At 36.3% G+C, this 12,836-nt stretch overlaps 3 protein-coding genes across 4 annotated transcripts; 2 read left to right on the top strand and 1 right to left on the bottom strand.

Annotated features, from left to right (window-relative positions):
* Positions 1-349: 349 nt before the first annotated feature.
* On the top strand, positions 350-6,173 carry LOC130728118 (protein PIN-LIKES 6). The gene is made up of 11 exons (XM_057579468.1): positions 350-568; positions 660-969; positions 1,067-1,146; positions 1,568-1,692; positions 1,976-2,097; positions 2,323-2,517; positions 3,010-3,084; positions 3,948-4,048; positions 4,963-5,015; positions 5,119-5,307; positions 5,771-6,173. The coding sequence occupies exons 2-11, from the start codon at positions 775-777 to the stop codon at positions 5,890-5,892; spliced, it is 1,257 nt and encodes a 418-aa protein (XP_057435451.1). The 5' UTR covers positions 350-568; positions 660-774; the 3' UTR covers positions 5,893-6,173.
* A 1,374-nt stretch (positions 6,174-7,547) lies between these two features.
* Positions 7,548-10,376, bottom strand: LOC130728117 (uncharacterized). Of its 2 annotated transcripts, none has more exons than XM_057579467.1 (2): positions 10,095-10,376; positions 7,548-9,549 (listed from the first exon to the last, which is right to left on the bottom strand). In XM_057579467.1, exon 2 carries the CDS (start codon positions 9,526-9,528, stop codon positions 7,903-7,905), a length of 1,626 nt encoding a protein of 541 aa, XP_057435450.1. In that variant the 5' UTR covers positions 9,529-9,549; positions 10,095-10,376; the 3' UTR covers positions 7,548-7,902. The 2 variants fall into 2 exon arrangements, with proteins under 2 accessions (XP_057435450.1, XP_057435449.1); XM_057579466.1 differs by having other exon boundaries at positions 10,135-10,376.
* A 295-nt stretch (positions 10,377-10,671) lies between these two features.
* Positions 10,672-12,150, top strand: LOC130713488 (uncharacterized). The gene is made up of 2 exons (XM_057563255.1): positions 10,672-10,750; positions 11,714-12,150. The coding sequence occupies exons 1-2, from the start codon at positions 10,672-10,674 to the stop codon at positions 12,148-12,150; spliced, it is 516 nt and encodes a 171-aa protein (XP_057419238.1).
* Positions 12,151-12,836: the final 686 nt, after the last annotated feature.

Here is a 12,836-nt window from a genome sequence, read left to right as displayed (position 1 = left end):
CTACCCCTTAATTAAGATATACTCGTACATTGAGAAAAATCAGCAATCTAAATTTCAAACTAAAATCATTTTAAAATTTATAGATTAATTAGGATAACTATTTTCTGATATCTATATATCAATTTGTATTTATTTATTCAAAATAAAAAATTATCTTATATTAACAGATAAAAATTTGAAATTAAAATGAAATTTTCAAGTGATGGCCAAAAAACTAGTTTAACATAAAGGGACATGTGGGGGCTCGTCGGCATTCCGGCGTGTCTCTAACTACCAGTCCTTTTCATGTGAACGACAGGTGGTGTATATAATTAGAGTCACATTAAGATTTAGATTCATAGATTTAGATTTAGCCAACTTTGTTTTTTTTAATGATGTTTCTGTTTTCTTAATTCAGTGGAAGACAAAAGAAAATTCAATTATTCATATTCACAGGTTGATGCTGAAGTTGATACTGCTACCTTTACAAAACTGACCATATAGTATATAATAAACCCTTTATTATTATTTTGAGGACACTTTTTTCTCTCTGAATCAAAGGAAAAACCAGGATCTTCTACAGTTCTTTGTAAGTTCTTAATTTTGGATTTTTGTTTGTGATTTTCCTGTTCTATCTGATTTTTCAACCATGTTTTGATGGTGGAAATTTTTTGGTGCAGTTTCAGAAGTAACTGAAGAGGGTCCTGATTGGAATAAAAAAGGAGATTCCTTTTTTCTTGGGGAAGAATAAAAGTTTTTGGATTGGATTGGTTTGCTTAGAAACGACGCGTGAGAATGGCAGAAACGATGGGGAGGTTTCTGTTGGCTTTGCAAAATCAGGGGGGTTCAGGAGGAGAATCTTTGTTGGGGAGTATCAAAATTGCAGTTTTGCCTATAGTTAAAGTGTTCACCATGTGTTTCTTGGGGTTTCTTATGGCTTCAAAGTATGTTAACATTTTGCCTGCTTCTGGAAGGAAGCTCTTGAATGGGGTATGAATTGTTGGCATGTGTTTTCAATTTGGAATTGCTCTTCCTCTTTCTCAATTCTCACTCATTCACTCATTGCCCCATTTTTTGGATTTTGCAGCTGGTGTTTACACTCTTGTTACCCTGCTTGATATTCTCCCAGCTGGGACAAGCTGTTACCTTGCAGAAGATGCTTGACTGGTAGGTAACTGGTAGAATAATATTATATAAAATCATTCATGTGTATTCACTGAATAGCTTAAGCTTTTGAGATAATTTATTTGCGACATGGTATCAGAGTCTATCCTATATCCGTTATTTGGAGACCACCTATATATGAGTGTTAATTCCTGCAAATTTGGTGCTCCAGATATCGATCCTGGTAGAGGTGGGTTGGGAAGTCTTACATTGACTAGATATGAACAAATAAGTGTTTATAAAGGGTAGAACAATCATCAAACCCTAAGCTAGCTTTTGAGGTAGAGTTAGGTCTAACCCGCCAAACCCGAATTCTAAGTGTAACCAGTGTTCTCAGTTCCCCAACTTTTCATTTCCCTTTTATTATAAGATTAACACCACACAGACATTCCAATTCGTAAATAATTCAATTTTTTTTTTGCAGGTGGTTCATTCCTGTTAATGTTGTTCTTGGTTCCGTATCAGCCTCAATCATTGGTTTTCTTGTTGCCTCCATCGTCCGTCCCCCATACCCTTTCTTCAAGTTTACGATTGTGCATATTGGAATCGGTAACCCAATCAACCTGTTTCTCTTTCTTTACATTTTGAAATATTGTTTGGTACCTTCCGTACATGTTTGGATAGTGGAAAACCATGGTGAAACCAAAATCACGGTGGACATCCAAACATGCAGGAAGTGTTTTCCATCTCAAGATAAAGAATTGTTTTGTATATGATTAATATGATATCAAATGGAAAAAGTTTGAAAAAAATAATAATATGTATGTGTCTGTGTTTCATCATGTGATGGTTTTCCTTGCTTTGAATCTTAACATTGCAAATTTCTATACAGGGAATATTGGGAATGTGCCGCTTGTCCTGATTGCTGCTTTATGTCGAGACCAAAACAATCCCTTTGGAGACTCAAATAAATGTAGTACAGATGGAACTGCCTATATATCATATGGCCAGTGGGTAGGTTCTAGATATCTTATTGTTATTGACAACTACTGTCTTAGTTGTTGATATCATGTGCCTTCAATCATAATTTATTCACTTGTTGAGCAATTTTCAGTATCGTTTCAGGGTCTTTATTTTAAGTTAGATTACTTAATATATTTATGATGTCATAGAAATCATACTCTCACGGAAAGAAAAACCTAGAACTAATAAGCAGTTATTAATTCTCATTTGTCTTAGGTCGGTGCTATCATCCTATACACCTATGTATATAATATGTTGGCGCCTCCTCCAGAAGGCACCTTTGACATTGATCCTCAAAGTATTCCCATAAAGTGTACTACAAAGAGTGATGGTTCACCTGAACAAGATCCATTACTTACTCAGGAGGAGGGGGGCTATTTAACAGGTCCGAATGCTTCAAGGAAGTGGAAGGTGAGATTAACTTGATACACATATATTGATTGTTTTCCTTTTTTTTCGACATAATTTGATGAACCAGAGGATGAAAAATCTACTATTGGTTTCTCTTTTTTATGGTGGTGGTGGGGGGAGTATAGTTTCAGTATTTCAAGTGGATGTCAGTATATGATTTTCTCAAGTATATTTCCCCATAATCTAAATCAACATTTCACCCTTCTTTTTGTACGTGTTGAGTAAATGATGCTTGACTACTTACTGTGCCTTCCAAGTTTGACCATCTTTCATAATTATGTTCTTGAATTTTTGGACGTCTTTTGATATCAAATTTCTTGTTTATGTCCTTCATGACCAACTTCCAAAATCTCTTTATTTGGCCTCTGCAATTTTGCTGATGGTTTCAGTTTTATATCTATTCCCTCAAATTTCTAGTGATTACATGTTTTCCTTATCACATTTGAATTTTACTCTTCCCTGGGTACAATGTTTACACGTTTGTTCGTGCAGATGAAAGATTGCTTAAGATTCCTATATGAGAAGTTGAAGCTTAAGCAAATTCTTCAACCCCCTATTATTGCATCAGTAAGTTTCTCCTTATTGAATCCATAGTGAGTATTTAGTTTTTCACTTGTTCTCATTTTATATACTGAATTATTCTCAGTCCCTCTCCATTTTATGATGGTGCACGTGTTTTGAGGTTATATCCTATTTGTCCTGATAGGGTTATCCAACTTATTTATCATGTTTTCTGTATTATGTAGTAGAGCAAATAAAGAAATAAATGTATCACAGGTTTGCGTGAGAGGGCGTATTAGATATATAGGCTAACATTTGGCGTGAAGAGGTTAATTAAGTGCTTCTGGCAATAAGCACTTATTCATAAGCTAATTTGAGAAGTTCATCGAAACAATTTTCAAATAGCTTATAGGTGAGTATAAGCGCTTATTCATAAGCCAAATATCAGTTTATAGGTAGGTCATAAGCTATTTTCATAAACTCACTTAAACACTTGTATAAACACTTACACTATTAGATAAGCTCAAATAATCTCTTTCAAACGAGGACATAATGTAAAATCATTCATGTGTCTTCACCTAATAGCATGAGCTTTTGATATAGTAATTCTTGACACATAGCATAGATGAGAAATGCTCTAAACTTTTCCCCCCTCTTACGCTTACCTTTTATTTTTCTCATTTTACTTCTTTGTATAAGCTATATTTATGCCTAGTCTTGTAGATAATTAGAAAAAACTAGGAAATGCTTGTAGAGATTTATCTAATTTCGGAATAGTCAAATACCCACAGCAATCACCTTATAAATTTGTACAAGTCGAAGTAATGTTTGTAAACTAGTATACAGGTATTTTTGTAAATAGATCACTGTCATGTTAATGTATTTTGGTAAACTAGTTCATTTATTGAGGTATTGGACATTTTTTGCAGATTCTAGCCATGGTTCTTGGTGCAGTCCCATTTTTGAAGAGTCTGATCTTTACTCCTGATGCTCCACTATTCTTCTTCACTGACAGTTGCATGATTCTTGGGTATGCCCATCTAACTTTTAATGAAGTCGATGCTTTTTCGCTCATATAGGTTTTAGTTTGTTTTCTGTTATCAAGTATTCTCTAGTCTATAGAACAACATACACAATTTTTTCCTTGAAACAATTTTTTTGTGGGATAATAACATTTGGCATTTTCTGACAAGTTAATAAACTCTCGATTAAAAGCTTTATATAGTTTTGGCAGATGGCAGTTGAGCCATTTTCTTTCAGAATTAGGAGCAACAATGTCCTTCATGTAGTGACTCATAGCTTCATCTAACTATCCTTCAAGTTGAGCCATCCTTTCTGAATCAGAAATAACAGACATTATTTAGACCTGTAGTGACTCATAGCTTCATCTAACTATCCTTCCAGTAACTTGTAATATCAAATTTTGGTGTACAGCTACCTAAATATTGTCACAATGAGCCTTTCCAAGTCAATGTTTTCTTTCTGCTCATCAATTGGTTTCGAAAAGGACACCTTATCCTTCGCTCTCTTACTTTTCCTGTTTTTTCTCAACTTTTATTTTTCGATAAACAATGAGAGGAGTGCTATAACACTCATTGATTGGTTGAAATTTATGTGTGTCCCACTAAATTGGATGTGGAGCCCATATTTTTAGTGGATCTACATAAATTACAACCAATCAATGAGAGAGTAATGCAAAAAGAGTGATAAAGTGAGCGTTGCAGATATTTTTCAAACAAATAAATTCAGCAAAACATTTGAATCTTCGCTATCCCGCAATCCATAATAGTATAATACAGAAGAACTTCAAAATGTGTTATGGAACTATGTCAGTTTTAGTTCTGCACTAGAAAATTACATTATTATTTATCAGCCAGAAGTTATTTAGTGATACTTATACAGCTATTATAGGTGATAATGTCTAATAGTTCTTTTGGTGATCAGGGAGGCCATGATTCCTTGCATTCTGTTGGCATTGGGAGGCAACCTTATTGATGGTAAAAATTTATGTCATAGTCTCATTAAATCTAATCAATGTCACTTAATATTGTGACTTAAACATCTAAATGGATCATGGTTGGAATTTTATCTTTGTTGCAGGACCTGGAAGTTCCAAACTTGGCCTTCGAACAACTGCTGCTATTGTTTTTGCGCGGTTAGTTTTAGTGCCTCCAGTTGGACTTGGCATCGTAATGTTGGCTGACAAGCTTGGCTTTCTGCCCCCGGATGATAAGATGTTCCGATTTGTCCTTCTCCTTCAGCATTCAATGCCAACATCTGTCCTTTCAGGTATAGCACACTCTTCTGTCCTAGTTCTACTTCTTTCTGGTAGAGACATTTCCAACATTTTCTAGGGGTTAAAAGTTCAAACTCTGTTATAAATGGATGGAAAGTTGGGAAATAGTTGCTGCTTTGTCCTCAGTCTCAAGTTGTTCCAAGTAATTTTCTTATTAGTGAACAAGTTTGTTAAATCTTATTATATAATAGTTGATAAAATAAGGGCAAACCTTGTGCTATAAAGCTCCCGCTATGCGCGAGTTCCAGGGAGGGGCTGGGCCCCGTTTTGTGGATATAATGTAGAGACTAGAGAGTCTTACCTTGCCTTTTTGCAAGATGTTGATTCAACTGCTGGAACCTGTGACTGCAAAGTCACATGGCAGCAGCGTTACCATTGCACTGAGGCTCACCCTTATATGGAAATGAGTTTTTTCTGGTGTTGGTTTTGATGCATAAATCTTTTACTTGTTGACAGGTGCTGTTGCTAATTTAAGAGGGTGTGGAAAGGAAGCAGCTGGTGTTCTATTCTGGGTTCATATCTTTGCTATAATCTCCATGGCTGGATGGATTGTTCTATTTCTTAACATACTCTTCTGAGACTTCAGAGAGCTGTAATGATTTAGCAATAATCTTGTAATTTAATCCAATTAATTTTGTACATTTGATGTTAGATCAGTGGAGAAACACGGGTACTTTATATATTGTGCCGTTACTGATTAATGATGTTCATTAGGGGAAAACAACTTCCCTCTTCAAAGTTCAATTGTCTAGTTTAAACTTTAGGTCTAGTTACTATTTGAAACCTGGTTTGGAGAAACAATTCTCTAGCAATATACTGTAATAACATCTTTTTCAATTCATTTCAAGGTTATGCAAAAGGAACCATCAATGATTATATTCACATGCAAGGCTTGAATATGTCTACATCATTCTCACTGGTTATTAAACTCTAGTTTTAAACTGTACAGAGTTTACGATCTTAAGGGATAAAAATTGAGTCTCATCACATGTAAACTCATTTTTCGATAAATGTGGGTAAACCTAGATAAACTCAGGTAACTGAGTGCACAAGTCTCATGAGAAAAATCTAATCTTTACAAAAAGAAAAACGGTATTTCACGAGTTTTAACAATATTACTTTTATTCTTTGAAAACCCATCTCTATGTTCCTCTTTTTCTCTGATATTTCTTTATTTGCTATGCACAAGAGTTAGCTACTGCAATAATACTAAAATTCTTTTGAATTGTAATGTTATATAAAGTCTTCTATAATTATGAATTGAGTTTTGTGATATAGCTAGATTTGTATCTTGTTTGAAGGACTTATTTGCCCTTTTTTTTAAGCTTTTCGTTTTATGCCTTACAAACTTGTAACTTTTCGCTATGATTTATTTAGTTATATTATCTATGAACTCGTTGACATCAGTTCAAAATACATTATACTTCGAAATAAAAAGTGAATGAAGTTCTTCTTATAAATTAGTATGAAAGTCAATTCATGCTGCACTCAATAGTATTCAAGCATCCACTAAACTGTTTTTTACTAATTTAATTGTATTCATGACATTGTGTTTTAGCCACATCGAACACTCTGCCCGTCCCATGAGCTATTTCAGCAGACCTATTAAAGGCATTTTCCTGTATAAACAACACATGTTCTCCACTGAGACAATCTAGTTTAAGCACGGTAGGATCATTATGAGCGGCAAAACTCTCCCAACCAAATATTTAACGCAACTACATTCTCGGCAAATCGAACCCAAGACCCATATTTAAGTTAGAACAACTCTGTGTTTGTTGATCTACGAGTTCAATTTTACCTTTTTCAAGCTCATATGAATAATACGTTTTTGACATGTTCATCGTCCAACATAGGCATTACCTCACACCGTGGATGCATTTTGCACATGGCACCGTCCAATTCCTCCTACAAATTATCGACCTCCTTCCCTACAAATACTGGGTCTCACTTCATTCATGGAAATTCTACAGAATCAATCATCTCTTCTTTTCTGATTATTCTCCTGGACAGATAATCCAAATTACATCCCACTAGTATCTGATATCCTAGTTATTCCAGAAGATGCTATTTAATCATGGGAAGTGATCCGGATTATACAAGGATAAAACTCTTGACCACAGTCCACAGGTAAATCCAATTCACAATTCAGCCTACAAACTACTGCTAGCTTGAGTTGTTTATCCACTGGCTAAAACAATAACATCTACCAGTAGAGAAATTAGACTTAAAAGGTTTGGAAAATGCACATTAAAATAAGCTTATAATACTATTGGCGGTTATGGTGTTCCCCAACTTTGGTACACCTGAAATGAATTCAGTCAAAACACAGCAAAACATCAATGATGGAACATCAAATATACAGGAATTAGGTCTTTGAAGCATAAACAGGGAAAAGAAAAGGGAAGGAAAGAAAAGAAAACTACGTGGGGGAAAAAGAACACGTTATAGGGTATTACAAACTTGGATATATACATGACTCTGGAAGTTAGTGAAAACAAACACAAGGCACGCCAAGAATACACTGTCAGCTAAAAATTTCATCCCAAATGGCTACCACAAGGCATTATTGATGAACTGGAAAGTACTTAGAAAGGCCACCACCATCTTTTGCTTCTACTCTCCCTCTGGTTTGGGGAGGCATGAACATGAACCGCATGCTGATTTTGCCCAGATAAGTGTCTACTCACTTCAATATGTGAATTGCTACCTAACCACATGACAAGAACCATGCCAACTAGACTAACAATTGGAGCTGCAGCAAGGAAAAGCCATCTTCCTCTACCACCTCTTATAGCAGAATTATTGGAAGAACTCACACTCACAACTTCTCTCTGTTGTAGAGTATTACCATACTCTTCACTCACTTCAAGTACAACAGAAACATCGGAGGAACTATCATCCATCACATCATCATCAAGCTGCGTTACATGGATCACATTTCCAGCATCACTGTTCTGCTTTCCCTCCTCATAATCCTTATCATCAGTTGGAAGCTCATATCGACAAAGAGGGCATGAATTTCGTGCACTCAACCATGGCAAAATGCAAGAGGGGTGATAAAGGTGAGAGCAAGGAAGCTGATTTACTTCAGTGCCAGGGGCCAAAACATCCTTGCAAATGGCACAAACTAGTTCACCATGCTTCTCATGTTCCTTGCCAATTACTATACGGGGCAGATTGTTCACGAAAGACACAGCAGCAGGAGGTGCTCCTCGTCTTGAGCTGTCATTTTCAGCAAGATGCTCAAGCAGATCTTCGAAGCGTCTTGTATCAAGATAATCCCCAAAGTTTGCACCATGAGGTAAATGAGCATCCTCCAAAGCTTGCCAGGTATCCCTGATAACCTGGGTAAAAATTCCCACAGATTCAGTAGAATTAAACCTCTGTTCCCAGTTAGTGTTGCTCCTGCTCTCACTTGAATCTGATGTTAAGAAAATTTGAAGGCGAGCTGTGACTTCAGCTTCATCATCCTCAGCTAGTCCCCATTCCCTATCTTCATCCTCCTCCTCCTCATCCTCAACCTCCTCTCCATCTTCATCCTCTTCTTCCTCATTGTCTTCCATATCATCCGAGATCCATTGACTGAGACCAGCATGCATTGGATCTATGTCAGAGTCACTATCAAACTGATTTCCCTCATCTGGTAAATCAAGAATTCCAGTGCCTACAAAACTATGTCTATCCACAGAGATATCTGATTCACCTCCATAAGCACTGAAAGAGAAAGAATCAGTCTCGCCATGGGGAGCCCTATATACAGAACTCCAATTATCAAAACCTTCACTGTCACTATCAGAGAGAAACTGCCTCCAACGGCTAGACCCACTAGGGGTAGTATGTGTACTACCATACTGCAACGACCAAGCTGGGGCGTCACCATCTACAAATTGATCATCATCTGAAGACGCAGTTGATTGATTTTGCCTCATAGTATTAACCATATAGGGGAGCTGTTGTGATGAAATGTTCTCAACAGATTCAGAACTGTCATGTCTAAACCTCCCTCTAACCCTCCTCTGAGAGCTTTGAGCAACCGTAAGATTCCCAACATCTTCAAGCAACAAAAATTTACAATCGCCACATACACCACGGTTCGCAAGATCACCGGTCATCTCATTATCAGGCGATAGGACCTTTTGGCAAAGAGAACACACTGCTACATGGACAGAATCAGCCTCCCCATGAAGCTGCGAAATAGACCAAGACGACATATTCTCCGAATTCGCAGCCGTCTGAAACCAAACAAAACCCAGATTACTGAAAAAGACAGTAATGCGAACTCAAAACAGGCAAATGAAGTATCAAACAAAGAACGAAACGGGAAGTTAACACATTAACAAGCCATAATAATAACACTTAGCACTAGGAATCGGACCGGTCTACATCTTAAAATCACACAACACAGCATATATACCACACCATGTGAGCTGAGCTAAGAATTAGGTAATCATAAGCTGAGCATCAAGCAAGCATTAAATGAGATTGCAAGCAAGAACATGGAATGGAATATGGAAGTGACATTAACTAATTCAATTCCCATTCTTCAATATATGATTCTATTACTTTGTCTAACTCCAAAATGCATACAACTAGTGGAAAGAGAAAGCAATTGAATTGAACTAAAGTGCTAAAATACCAAAATCAAGAATATCAAAATCAAAATTGCGAAAATTGGGAAATACCCAGATGATGAAAAGCATCAAGAAGAATGAGGGAAGTGTCGGTGCGTGAAAAAGATGACTTTTTGACAGTGACAGATAGCATAAACATTGGGTACCTAAAAATTGCGAATTCAACTGGAAAGGGGGGAAAATGACCTGAGTGAGAACGCGAACAAGATGCGAGTGTGATCTACCAACGGAGAAGAATTGGGAAGAGGAAATTAGGGTGAGATTTGAAGGTAGAAGAAGAAGATGAAAACAAAAAAGTGGAATGAAATGAAAGGGTCGTAGAAGGAAGAAGCTTTTTGTATCAAATCCTTTGCCGGCGACTCCGTCTCGTCAACAGACCCACACGGCGACGTTTTGGCATTAACTCTGAAATTTGGCTCATTGTTCTTCACCAAATTTTCATAAAAATTATATTTGTCCCTAGTATGCTTATTATTGACATCATAACATGACATCCCACTTGATTTTTATTTGGATTTAATCTATATATTAGATTTAGACATGTGCAATGCGCGGAGGGCACTATCACTTGACACTGATTGCAATGCAACTGTTGTTATTGAATAGGTCAGCGCAAACAAGTTGCCGAATATATGGTTTTTTAAATCTAAAAGGTTTTACTTAAAAATGAGACAAACTAGGATCCTTGTATCGTGAGCTCATTTGTCACGGTTATAGTCGACTATGGTTCGATCACATTCGAAGATCACTGTCGCTGCTGCCATTTTTGCTACTAACTACTCATCTACAACTACGCCACCAGGTGAGTTTCAAGAGTTTTAAGATTTAGGTTGAAGAAGGAAAACATTTTCTTATTATTTAATTTAATACTAAATCTTTCACATTGTAGTATTGAATGATTCATTTTTAAAATTGTTATTTGTTACGTTTTTTTAACGTTATTAATTGATTTGTTACTACTACAATATTGTGAGTAATGCTCCAACCAAAAAAATATTGTGAGTAATGATAGTTTAGTGTTGTGTTGTTACAAAAGTGTGAAACAGAAAGTGTTTGAGAAGATGCAAGGACATTGTTTAGATTGTCACCTAGGATTAAAAGCTGACGTTGAAGATTTGTATAAAAGTAAAGAGATGATATGACATCGCTACAACCCGCGCTTCAGAATTACTATATTATAATAGATAGATAGATAGATAGATAGATAGATAAATAGATAGATAGATGCGCTGTGGTGTGTAAAGAGTTTTACAATGCATGTAGTCAATTTTTAATTTTTAAATTTAATTATGATTTGATAAATTGATGGATTATGTCCCTAAATGACAATTCAGGTGGTAAGAATTGAGAGACATATAAATTGGGGAAGGGAAGGTTCAAGGATCAATCTCTAGAAGGAGTAACTTATATTTTCGATGTACTAAAAAAATTGATGGGTTCTGATTGAATTATAGTGTAATTTTTTTACATTATCATTGCGTAAAATTAAACTCTTTTTATTATATGCTGAATATATTTTGATAATAATAACAATGATGTGGGTGACTCGATGATAATATTATTATTAAGGGCTTGTCTAAGGTGTGACTATTTTTTTCAGTTTTTTGTTTTTAAATGTAAATTTTAAAATAAAACATGTTCGATAAAAATTGAGCTGAAATGATTTTTTACTCAACATCAAAACAGTTTTAGCCTCATTTTTAAAACTACAAAATATAATTTGGAGGTTATGGTTTTTAGTTACAATAACATGTAACATCATCAGCACAACATCACCCACAACCAACACCACAATCACCGCCTCCACTACCTCTGCTACCACCACCGCAGCCACCTGATCGACACCACCACCCTCCATCACCGCCATCTCCCCCATTGCCATCAGCATCGCTGTTAGTGCCACCACTCTACCCTCCAACACCTTTTCCACTGTCATTGTTGCTATCTCCACAACCACCACTACCCTCCATGACTGCCATCACCACCTCCACTGTTGCCACCACTACTATCATTGCCATCTCCACCGCCACCACCACCCTCCAACATCACCAGTTTCATAAGGCTATGAAGGAATCTAACCTGACCATGGGCATTGCTCTTCTGAAGAATAGGCCCCAGGACGTCGGCATAAGGATACGATCTATCCGGGCACGAGAGGATAGTTTGGATTACTCTGATGAATCACTTTCAATGATCGTTTGAGGGACATCCAAATCAAGCACGATATCCATCGTCATAGACACCGCTAACATTTCTTTCATATGAAGATATTTGCACTGTCAAGACTTCCCAAGTTACAACAAAAACTTGCAACCCCGACCCTAAAGAGTCTCTTAAGTCTTAACACAACACCAAAAATAGCGGTGAGGTCCGCTAGCACCAAGTCACCAAGGTTAAATTTTAACCATCCTTCGTCTAAGGGTCGCCAAGACTTCTAGTACTAATATAGGTTGTTTCCTTGATTGTACTGCGTTTGCCTTAACTTTTATGATTCAATCATAGTAAGAAGATTCAGGTTTATCGTCCTCAGGAATTGTGTGAATATCGGTACCACTAGTTAAATATTGCTTCGAGTGGATAAAAGGTGTTTGAGAAATTAATTGTTTTTGTGATTTTTAATATAAATAGAAGTAGTAAAAGAGGGTTTACGAAGATAATAAAGAAGAACACGTATTCAAAACTTCATTCACCTAATTCTGTAATTGTTTCAACTCAAACACTTCTAAAGGTTCATTTCACTTATGATGCCGAGAGCTATCCACCAAACTATCCCTAGCTTAAGTGAATATATCAGTTGGAATTTCTAGACGTAACCCTTACCATATAGAAAACCAAAATGAACACTAATGCACATTCTCTCTCAAAGACATTCCTAATGACCCTAAGAC

This window comes from Lotus japonicus, chromosome 1 (genome assembly GCF_012489685.1).
Source record: "Lotus japonicus ecotype B-129 chromosome 1, LjGifu_v1.2".
Lineage (NCBI taxonomy): Eukaryota > Viridiplantae > Streptophyta > Magnoliopsida > Fabales > Fabaceae > Lotus > Lotus japonicus.
The sequence above is the reverse complement of the archived record's forward strand: the minus strand, read 5'-3'. Positions and strand labels throughout refer to the sequence as shown.